Here is a 12,401-nt window from a genome sequence, read left to right as displayed (position 1 = left end):
AAACTGAGCAGGGCTCAGTGAGATTCCCATCACATGACGTGCAGTTGAAAAAATGAGGGAGTGAATCTACTCACTGTGGGGAATGTCCAAGAAGGTACTGTTGCCCGATTGGCTGACATCTGATTCTTAATAAATGATGGGATGTGTTACTGACGTGAATGTTTTTTAGCCATTGTAGGCTATATGGAAAATGTCACTTACCCAGTGTACATCTGTTCGTGGCATTAGTCGCTGCAGATTCACATGCTGTGCATAGTCCGCCGTCTGGTGTTGGGCTCGGAGTGTTACAAGTTGTTTTTCTTCGAAGAAGTCCTTTCGAGGAGACTCCTACTTTGACGACGGGGAGTGATTCAAGCATGTGAATCTATAAAAGATCCAAAACTGGAGAATCTGTCCTTTCACAGAAAGGCATTCAGGGGGCAGAGATCTAAAATACGATGAAGGCCTTTACGGCACCAGGAAATAGCAGGATTAACAAACAGTCCATATTTACAAGTTGGGTATCCTCTCTATGGCCCCTCTGGCGGTAAGAGTCTTCATTTTTTGCAAAAAGATGGCCAGGTGCTCATTTTAAAGCCACTTTGACATGGGCAGACCGAGTGGGTGTGCTGGTGTGGACTCGGGATGCAAACTCAGTCAAGGCCAAATCAGTAACAAGCCCTCATCTGGCAACCGCATCTATGATGTTGAAGGAACTGGCATGAATTTTTGCGCCGGGATGGAAGTTAGCTCTAAAGCCAGTACATAACCCAAGACAGGTTCAGGAGGTACTAACAGAGCAGAGGACATATCTGCCAGTGATAACATGACTGGGGGCCTCTATTGATTCCTGAGGTCTGAAGGCATGCCAGAGGGGGCCAGAAGAGTGCCAAAGATTTGCAGCATAACATCTCTAAAGGCCTCAAACTGTTGTAAAATCGCAAATGTCCCGATGGCAATTGGGATGCATTGGGATCTATTGTGGAATCAGTTCTTGGAAGGAGTTTGGGAGCTAGCGGTACCTTGAAATCCTTGCAACTTCTCTGGTGGAGAGTGGTAAGATTATTACCATTATTTTGAATTTGTAAAGCACATGGCTGCCCATGGAGCATTCAGGAGCTATGATTGATTCATGCTTGGACTTCTTGTGTTTCTGCTTCGACTTGGATTTACCCAAAGACTTAAACCACGAAGGGGACCAGTTGCTGGAGCTGCCTCAAAAGCAGGACTGGATACATGCCATAGACTTCAGGCGACAGAGGGAATTGGGCGGTTTCTTCTACCGATGTTCTGTGTTTTACAGCTTTGCTTTACGATCCCTGACATTCTTTTGGTTCATGGTGGAACACTCCTTGCAAAACCTGGAGTGCCTGAATACAGACAATAGAGAACTACTTTGTGTGGGTCTGTCACAGACATTTGCTTGGAACAGTCCCTACAAGGTTTAAGCTATTTAGTCTTTGGAGTGGACATAGTTACCTTACACACTGGTTAGTTCTATTTGAAAAACACGTTTTTGAAGATAGACACTTGTCAACAGAAAAGACAAAAGTGGGAGCACAGCTCCGGATCTGTGTACAAAGCTGTGGACAGAAAGAATTGAAATCAGTGCACAGGGGTGGACTTATATGTGGCTCTGTTCATCATTTCTCAGGTGGAACTAAGTCAACACAAAGCTGCACGACGCCACCTACTGGTAATCAGGAGCATTGCTGTTTAAAGCTTCCAGATCCAGTCTGGCCCCTGGGGCATTGTAAAGAGGAGGGATATACAGTTAGAAGCATCATCAGAATACACTAATTTCAATGTAAAGTATGGCAACAAATTACTTGGAAACAATTGACTCGCTGGATGTTTTCAACAATCACTTTACTATATCATGTGTTACAATAATTTTCTATGAAAATGTCAATTACATTTTATGGTATTTCATAAAAATACCTTTAAAAAAACTGTAGCACTTCGCAAAAGGTGTGTGAGGTGTAGGCAATATGGCCAAAGTTGAACATGCTGACAAGGTGGATGCTGAATTAACTGTTGAAATGAAACCTAAGGTTTTTTTGGTGAAACAAACTTGTAATGTGTATGAAAGGGGGGAATGAGTTTTTGAGTGTTACTGGCTAAGGTGTGCATGGAGCTCAAGTATCAGGGCACGAACAGAATTCGCTTGCAAAGTGGGGTCAAAGAGTGCAGAATCGGTGATGCTCAGGTTTAATATACCTGTCAAGAGAATGTCTTACTCAGCAGTGAGGAAAGAGGGGAAACCACTGAGATGAGTAGAGGTTTGAGTCCAAAGAGTGAAAAACTGGTTTAAGTTCAGGTGACGAGAAGGTAGGAGTAATCAAAAGGGAAATACGATTAAGGAAGTAATGAGTGTGATAAATGGAAATGGAAGGGTAGAATAATAAGGTAGTAGATAAGGAACATTTACATTTTCATTCTGAAAAAAGCCAATAGTAACATTAACAGTAGGGCAAGTCTGTCCAGTGAGTATCTCATGTGGGGATATGAGGAACTCCATGTTTATTAAGAATGCCTCCCTTCGTCACAGGACCCAATTTGTGTCTCTGATAAATGCTGAACCACCCAGAACTCTTCTTCATACACAACACTGATAATATTTTGTTGACGCATCAGCTTAACACTGACTTGAGAAAAGGATGGGTTTGAAAGCATGTGTTAATCAAGGTTAGTATTCTGCTGAAGGATGAGCTGGCACTATTGAGTGCAAGTTCATGGGTCCCACCTTATTCTTTCACTTCTTCCTCTTATTCTTGTGAATGCATGAGAAATATGCTTCTTTGCGGGATGGTACCAAAAACAATATTTGGTCTGTGATTATTTTAGGGGTCAGGTTAACATCAGTTGAATGTTTTCAAATTTAGAACTAACTTGAGCAGACTTGGGCTCAATCCGTCGACACATTGTTACTGACATACTGGAACTTGAATGAGTTTTGGCGAATAAAGCTTATGGGGAATTCAGTCTAAACCTGCTGTAAACTTGCGGAACCTTTCAGCAGGAAATTCCCATACATCTGTAGGCACTCGTGCTTCTCTTTAGTACCTAAATTCCTACTGTTGTGTGCCTAGAGCCTGGGAAAATGAGGCCCAATGACTGAACAATGAACTACCCTCCTAACCTAGACAGATATACTTTCATGCTTATGTGAACCATGGGGTATTTTTCGCCTGTGTAACAGTGGAAGGGCTGAAAAGCTGAGGAGGTGACATTGTCACCACACCTAAAGGTTCTGGTGCATCAAATTACACCAGAGCTGAAACAATATAGAGAAAAAAACAACATAAATCTGGCTGGAGCTCACTGTGTGTTTAATTTTAAAAGAAGAGCAATGCATGTTGTGGCTCAAAGACGGGGGAAAAAGCCAGGTTTTTCAGACAATGCACAACGAACGAGTGCACTTTTGAGGGTAGTAGTTATCTAGGAATTGAAACGAGAAGAAAAACGTTAGATTCAATTGCAATTACGTAACCTGCGAACGAAGGAGGGAAGAAACAATACTAAAGAAGTAGCCATGAAATTCAGCGCAATAGGGTTCAATAATTACTGGTTGATGGAAAAAAGAACTGTGGTAAAGTGTAAGGGAATCGACTGCGCAAGATCATCGCTGACGTGGACTTGCATGTTTTGAGATTCCAGAAGCACTTTTCAAACCCTGTGAGTGTGTAGGATCACCAACTAGCAATAAGACAATGACAAAACCTGACAGCTAAGTGCAAATATTTCCACACAAAATGTACCAGCTTTTATAACACTTGCATTTATTTCGACTTACCTCCATGTGCCGCTCAAGTTCCTGAAAGAGGGTAACATATTTATCTAGTCTCATGAAAGGTTTGCTAAGGCTCGTGGTTAACATAAGAATCCCTGGGCTGGCTGCTCCTTGATTTTCCATACATTTCTCCAATTCTTCGCTAAAAGGAAGCATTGAAAATAAACAGCGTTTTAATGCTACAGTCAAAAACAAACAAACGCAATTTCCACGTAGTAACAGTTAGGAAAACTCAACTACTGAGTGTCGAAACCAAACTACAGAGTAGCTGAAGATCTAGTTTCTCACACAACCGTATCCATTCGTCCTCAATTTTCAAATGGCTAAAGTTATGCCGAATCCACTCTTCCCGCTACTCCAGAGAGCGATTCGAAAGCTCCAATGAAAAGCCATTCAAATACTGTGGCATAGAAAATGTACCATAGGCATTGACGATAAAAATTTCAAAGAGAATATCTGAAAAAATTATGTAACATTGTCTCTTTTTATTTTTTCATTCATTCCTTTTGCGAACACCGCTGGCCATTTACAGAGCAGTATAGGACGGGCAAACACATAGGGGATTATTCTAACTTTGGAGGAGTGTTAATCCGTCCCAAAAGTGACGGTAAAGTGACGGATATACCACCAGCCGTATTACGAGTTCCATAGGATATAATGGACTCGTAATACGGCTGGTGGTAAATCCGTCACTTTTGGGACGGATTAACACCTCCTCCAAAGTTAGAATAACCCCCATAGTTCGTTCCTTCCTGAGGAATGTCTTCAAAGCAATACAATGTGCATTATCACATCACTTCGGCACCTGCACCGCATAGTAGTAGAATACTTCCACTACTGGTGCAGGTAAGCCATTTCATTCACATGGATGTAGACATTTCCCTCAACATTGTTCTTAATACAAGAATGGTATCCATAAATGAGGGGAAATCCGAAGTGTGCAATTAAAAGGTAGAATGTTTACCCAATCAATGGACTGATTCATACTTCTAATTAACTAGCAAGGGGTGAAACCAGTGCAAAATCATTAGTTTTGTTATGTTATGCAGATTTGTAGAGCGCACCACCACCCGGTGAGGGTATCTTGGGCCAACAGGTGTGAGTCTAGCCAGAAATAGGGCCTAGTGTGACTTCTCAAAAAGCCAGGTCTTCAGCTTCTTTCAGAATTTCAGAAGTGAGGAGGAGGCTCTCATGCTTTAGCAGCGATGTAGGAGAAGGCTCAATTGCCAGATCTGGTTTTCTGTATGCATGAGATTTGTGGAAGTAGGAGTCTGGACGAGCAGAGGTTTTCATATAGTGGAGTCCAAATAAGCTAACATTGCATCAGAGGCCAAATCATTAATGTAAACATTTCTATTGCACATGCACACTACTGTTTTCTTTACTTAATCAATTTCACGTCTGGTATATATGCTAATGACCAAATTTGACATTTTTAATGCCTCAGAGGAACTCACTAAGGGATTCGGGGCACGTGTAAGCCCATTTATGTTGACAGGGATCTCCACCATGAGTGTGGAATTCTTCACACCTGTAAATCCCACTAAAGGGTTTTGGATACAGGCATTCCCAGGTGTAGTTAGCCTTGGAACTATGGGAATGGCCACAAACAACCGGATACTCACAAACACCTCTATTCTGCGTTCCAGCCTGGAGAGGGTTGATTTTTAACTCCAATACAGTGCTGGCAGAAATCCCTTTTCTGGATGGGCACGGGGAAGGATTCACCCTAGATTTGGCGGGAGAGTGGGAAACTGGTTCTCCATGAAAGAAAAACATTTTCCTCAGGGAGAAAACGAAAGTGTGTGTTTGCAAAAGGGCTCCTATGTATGGAACTCTCAGCACAAAGAGAATGTACATTGATAAGAAAGTCACACGATTTTCCTTAGAATCTGAATGGAAACACACATCTAGCACATTTCTGCGCGGGTAGATGAGAATTTCTGTGAACCCCAGAAAATAGTACATTTACAACCTGCACACCTTTTCTCTTCACTCACTATATCCTTTTACTTAGAGTGACAGGAGACTAAGTTGTGTTAGTGGGTGACTTTCAGAAAGTCGATCTTGTTTGCCTCTCCATTTTGGGTGATATAGCTCCCCCATGGTCTAGGATCTCATCCTTCCCTATTGTATGGCTCACCAATCTGTCCTGCTGCCATGGGACATGTATGCTTTGCCTCTTCCCCCACTGCCTATTCTTTCTTTCTTTCCTCTATCACTCTACTTTATCCAATGGTGCACTTCTGTCAAGACTGTCAATAATGCTCCTTTCTGACATACAGCATCTCTCGTATCAGATCCCCTCCTTTGCCCCCCAAGCCTTCATCAACTGATAATCACCACCCTGTCTCTTAGGTCTCTTCAACAGTGGCTGGTGTCTGTGTCTTCTATTTACTGTAAATGGGACTACTATCAGCTATCTCCTGATGGAATGTCCCAAAGGCCTTACAGAGTGGTCTCAGTGAATGAAAATGGCCTTTCGGAATTCAGCATGACTATGAGTTTCATGGGAGGGGACTGGAATCTAGCACAGGATCCGGTTCTTGACAGGATCAGTCCAATTGATGCCCACAATGCCAATGACAAAGCGATGCTGAGGGAAGACATGAGTGACCGTAGCCTGTTGGACACCTGGAGATTCACAGACTCAGTGGAGAATACACTTTCCTTTCCTTTGCTAATGGGAGACAGTCGAGAATACACTAATTTCTTATCGCACCCACTGCTACACCTTATGTAACTGTTTGCAACATTCCAGAAGGGTCTATCTTGGCTCATCATATATTGATGCTGGACTTGGACTGTGGTCTGCTGATTACCCCTCTAAAACCATATCAAATTATTGTCTCCCATTACAAGCTAGCTGCTGAGAAAGTGCAGCTGAGGGTCCATATCCGTAATCACTTGGAGCACTATGGTAAGTCAGTTAATTCACTGCAGGTTCTTAGGTGGCCAGCAAGGCGACCATCCAGGGAAAAGTGATGTGGGATTCTGCTCTGTCAAATAAAAGGAAGAAAGAAAAGCATACAGCATTGGAGCATTCTATAAAACACTAGCATATCTATACAGCAGATCCTTCAAACGAAAATAAAAAAAGAGCTTGACAAAGCCAAAATGGCCCAATTGATTGTTTATGTCAAAATCAGAATATACATGGCACATATTCAAGTGCTGCCACTATGAACATGGACAGAAGGTCTGAAGTCTCCTGGCTCCAAGCCCCCACAGTGTGAGGCATCAATGGCAATCCCACGAAGTATGCAATCAAAAAAGGGGACTGGTGTGCTTCCCTGAAGAAATTTCAGATACTTTTACCAAGTGATATAGGAAGCTTTCCAGGTTTGAGACAAGGGATGACCTGGAAAGTGAAACACATTTCTTTCAGGTCTTCAACTTACCAACATTATCCCAATAAGCCAGGGAGCTTCTGAAGGAAGAAGTTACAAAGGGAAAAAATGATAAGGGCCAACTTGCTGTACAAGTAAGCACCCGGGAAGGATGGCTATTCTGGGAAATTCTACAAGTGGGGCAAGACTAAGGCCCTTATTATGACATTGGTGGTAAATGCAGCTTACCGCCACGGTGATGGCCGCCAACATTCTGCCGCAATGGCGAATATCAGTTTCCCATATTATGACACACACACAATAATCCGACAGAATACAGCCACATACACAAATCCGCCAGCCTAAAGGTCAATGCAAAAGTGGCGGCCCAAACACCCAACAGAACAATGCCCATCACATTATGACCCACGAATCACCACAGTGGACATTCAAAGGCAGTAAACCATTGGCGGTACACACCACCGCGCTCAGAATGGACACCCACATACAAAACAATACATTGGACAATACGAAAAACATACACCTGACAAGCATGCACACACCACACCCACCCACCCACCCCACTATAAAACACCCACCCACATTACCCACAACCCTTTACCAACAAAAATTACTGCAAGGAGATTGACACGAATAGCACAGAGACAACTAGACAGACACCACTCACAACCATACATCTCTCATGCACTCCACATCACACACCCCACCGCATTACTCAACACACTCTCACCAACACACACCGCACAACACCCATGGCACCACAAAGGCACCCCCGCTTCACTTAGAAGAAGTTAAGGGTAAAGGTGGAGGAAATTGTCAGGGTAGAGCCACAGCTGTTTGGAGCACAGGTACAGAAGATTGCCATTGCCAGGAAGATGGAGCTATGGCGGAGAATCGTGAACAGGGTGAACGCCATGGGACAGCACCCAAGAACAAGGGAAAACATCAGGAAGAGGTGGAACGACCTATGGGAGAAGGTACATTCCATAGCAGCAAGGCACCAGCTCGCCATACAGAGGACTGGCGTTGGACCCCCACCCTCTCCCCCACAGCTCACAGCATAGGAGGAGCAAGTACTGGCATTACTGCATCCTGAGGGACTCACTGGAGTAGCTGGAGGACTGGACACTGGTAAGTCAACATTTACCACTTATCACCCCCCATACCGGCATGCCATCACACCCCCTCACCCTCACTCCCATCACTCCACTACATCCCACACACTGCACCTACACATATGACGAACCCCAAAAGCCAAGCCCTCTATGCCATACAAATGCATGGACACTCCTACCAGCCCTGCATGGACACCAATCACTAAAGCATGCACAGCATAGGGAAACTAACATTCCCACAATACATCACCATACACAAGCAAAAGGTGGCAGAGCAACACCAACAATAGAGAGGAAGCCAGGGATGTACAATATGAAGCATAATACACCATTTACATCCCCATCGGTACCCCAGCCAATATCAGTGGAGAGGAGGTGCCACGGCTATCCAGTCCCCCAACAGAAAATGTCCCCAGTGATGACAGTAACTCTAGACATCTGGATGACCTACCTTGCCCATCAGGGACCACTGGACAGCCGGTCACCCAAGCACAATCACAGTCCACCACAGAGCCACCCCCATCAGGATCCAACACCACAGAACCCACCCAGCATACCCACACCTCTGTCCCCAGGACACATCAATCAGCAGTGTGCTCAACTGTACAGGGATCCCAGGCCACACCTTGCCCCCAAGACAATCAGGGACCTGAGGTCAATGGCAGTGGGCACACCCTTCAGGGGACAGGGGCACAGGCCAACAGGGACACTGGGAGGACTGCTGTGTGCCAGGGGGAGGACAGGACCAGGGAACCAACTCTCCAGGAGGCACTCTCCGAGATCCTGGGAGCCTACCAACATTCCCTGGACATGATGCGCCAGATCCTTGACAACGTGCAGGAGAACAGGCGGTGGCAGGAGGGACAGTATCAGGGGATCAAGGAGGACTTGCAGGCCATCAACACCACCCTGATCTCCATAGCAGGGGTGCTTGCAGACATGGCCAACATCATGAGGGAGGCAACAGCACATCAGCGGGCCCCTACCACTAGCCAGTCAACTGAAGAGCCCTCCACTTCCGCTGTCGCTAGTGGCCAGGAGGCCCCGCCACAGGACCCACAGGCTACCAGCATCCCTCCCCCGGCAGAAGGTGAACCACCTCCCAAACGTTCCCTGCGACCCAGGAAAAAGCCAGAGACAACTGCCAAGACCACCGCCAGGAAAGGAGACTCTTCTGATTGTCCCCCTTGTGTCCCACACTGTCAGCTTGTCCACCTTGAACTGCCTTTGCTCCACTTCTTATGGCCACTTGGACACTGATCCTGTGCTACAGACTGGAACAATACCCTGGACTTTCCTCCATCATCACTCCATTCCATTGAACTTCCCCTCAATTTTTTAGCACTACAATAAACACCCTTGAACACAAGTCAAATACTTGTATGTTATGTGTTGAAACAGTGTATTAATGGAAACAGTAATATCCGTTGCAAATGAACTGTAGAGTGTGATAGCATAGAAATAATGACCTGTAGCTGGCTGTAGTCAGCACATCAGTACACAGTTGTCATTGCACTAACATCTGTAAAATGAAAATCCATAGGCAACAGTAAGTAGAGGTAAAAAGTGGGCAATGCCATCATGCCACAGCCACACAGAATACATCAATAGTCATTGAAATGTGAAGTTGCACTGACTCACCTGTGGGTCATTGGAAGTACTGACGGATATCTGTGGTTCTGCTGTCCTCATCCTCATCTTCAGCCTCTTCATCCTCACTGTCATCAGGGTTTACTGCAGCCACAGGGGCATCTCCAGTCTCCCCCTCCAGCAGAAAAGGTACATGGTGTCTGAGGGCCAGGTTGTGCAACATGCAGCATGCCACGACTATCTGGCAGACCTTCTCGAGTGAGTAGCACAGGGATCCACCTGTCTGATGGAGGCACCTGAACCTGGCCTTCAGGAGGCCGAAGGTTCTCTCAATGATTCTTCTGGTTTGCCCATGTGCCTCATTATAACGTTCTTCAGCCCTTGTCCTGGCATTCCTCACAGGGGTCAGCAGCCACGATAGGTTTGGGTAGCCAGAGTCACCTGCAGGTATTGAGGGACAATATTTAGCCACACACTATTGCATGAGGTTAACACAGAGGCATACACCAACATACACTAGGTGGGGACCAAGGCTCACCTATCAGCCACACCCTGTGCCTTTGTAGTTGGGCCATCTCATTTGGGATGCTGCTAATCCTCATGACAAAGGCATCATGCACCGACCCAGGATACTTAGCATTGACCTGGGAGATGTACTGGTCTGCTAGGCAACCCATCTGCACATTCATGGAGTGGAAACTCTTATGATTCCTGTATACCTGTTCATTCTGGCGGGGAGGACAAACGCAATATGGGTTCCGTCAATCGCCCAAATAATACTGGGGATATGTCCCATTGCATAGAATCCGGCCTTCACAGTGGCCAAATCTTCCACCTAGGGGAAAGCTATGTAGCTGCACATGTGTTTTACCAGGGCAGACAACACTCTTGCCAGCACGATTGAGAACATTGGCTGTGACATTCCTGCTGCCAAGCCCACTGTCACTTGGAAAGAACCTGCCGCCAGGAAATGGAGTTCTGATAGCACTTGCACAAGAGGGAGGGATCCCAGTAGGATGATGCATAGCAGATATCAGGTCAGGCTCCAACTGGGCACACAGCTCTGTGATTGTGGCCCTGTCCAGTCTATAGATGAGTATTATATGCCTGTTCTCCATTGTAGCTAAGTCCACCAGGGGTCTGTACATGGGGTTATGTCTCCATCGCCTATTCATCCGCAGCGATAGGTATCTAAGGGACACCAGAGTGAGTAGGCTGTCACAATTTGAGCAACTAAACCACAACATCAGTCCACATGGTGCACCTATGTATTGGGGCAGTGTAAATGTCGAAGTATGTGCCTATTTAACCTGTGACACAAGAACTGTCGATAGGCCTGTTTCCTCGCTACCCCCCACCAACCCAGAAATGTCAGCCACAAGGGGGGTGAGTACAGTGGTTTTCATTACATATTTTGGCTGATGGGGTGGTATCCGGGTGATGGATGTGTGTTAGTGGGCCAGGCCAGACATTGCAGCGTGGATCATCTCTAAGGTAATGCTTGCATGGCAAATACAGGTAACCTAGCTTGTTAGTAGTCCATTTCAGGGAGGGCATCATGGGTCCCAAGTGTGCTGCAGATGGTGGTGTGTGGTCCTCATCTTGCCTTGACTAGCCATATCACTGGTAGTGCAATGCATAGTGCTTAAGCCTGTTCCCTGTGTGGGACGGTGATGTGCATGCCAATAGTGGTGCTGGTGCAGTCATTGACCAAGTGTATCCTTTGTCTCCCCCCACCTTTTTTTGATTTGTCACCCTGTCCTTGTGTGCATTAGCATCATCTGGCGGAGGAGCAGGGGCACCGGCGGCAGAGGAAGCTGCATCCCATAAGACCCAGCAGGCAGTGTCTACCAACGCCGAGGGAACCAGTAGGACACATTCCTGGAGGGCATCCACAGTGTATTGGAAGCCCAACAGAGATTGATTCAGGCTCTGGCCTCCTCTGTGATGGCAGCCATTGTCCCTGTTTTTACTGTCTCCCCTCCAACTCCCACTTCCCAGTCCCATTCTCCTCAACCCCAACCCATCCCAGGCACACATACAGATAAGCATGCACACCAGAAAAACTCCAGAGAGTGGCACAGGCAAACACAAGCGCCACACTTCATCCCACAAGCACCCACGCAAACCCCATACAGTTGCAGGCACAACAACATCCACTGCCTTCACTGTCTCCACCTCCTCCTCCACCACCTCCCTTCCAGTCATGTCCACAATCACAACTGCATGCACTACATCAACATCCACTACCAGCATCACCACACTAAGCAGAACACACACCTCACTGGCAGACACCTCCACAACAGTCATGCACGCGTCCCCTGTGTCCTCTCCCACCCTGTCTGTCCTCCCCTCCTAAAGGACACAAACGCAAGCATTCACACACCCAACAGCCATCCACCTCAGCACTGCCCATGCACCTGCACCCACGTCCAGCAGACATACACCTCCAACAACCACTCCCTCATGCTACACTTCCATTACTCCTCCCTCCTCCTGCCGTCCCTAAAAAGCTTTTCCTTTCCCAATTTGACCTCTTCCTTACCCCCCTGACCGTATGAGAAGGGTACCAAG

The 12,401-nt window shown here is 46.2% G+C and overlaps 1 protein-coding gene across 1 annotated transcript in view; it reads right to left on the bottom strand.

The window, feature by feature from the left end:
• Positions 1 to 12,401, bottom strand: part of ARHGEF6 (Rac/Cdc42 guanine nucleotide exchange factor 6) — a 793,672-nt gene that overhangs the window by 475,194 nt on the left and 306,077 nt on the right. Inside the window, exon 10 of the mRNA XM_069212447.1 lies at positions 3,776 to 3,914. Coding sequence (XP_069068548.1) covers positions 3,776 to 3,914 — 139 coding nt within the window. The remainder of the gene's footprint in view (positions 1 to 3,775; positions 3,915 to 12,401) is intronic.

Source organism: Pleurodeles waltl, chromosome 2_1 (genome assembly GCF_031143425.1).
Source record: "Pleurodeles waltl isolate 20211129_DDA chromosome 2_1, aPleWal1.hap1.20221129, whole genome shotgun sequence".
Lineage (NCBI taxonomy): Eukaryota > Metazoa > Chordata > Amphibia > Caudata > Salamandridae > Pleurodeles > Pleurodeles waltl.
Note: the sequence above shows the minus strand (reverse complement) of the source record. Positions and strands in the feature narration are given on the sequence as shown.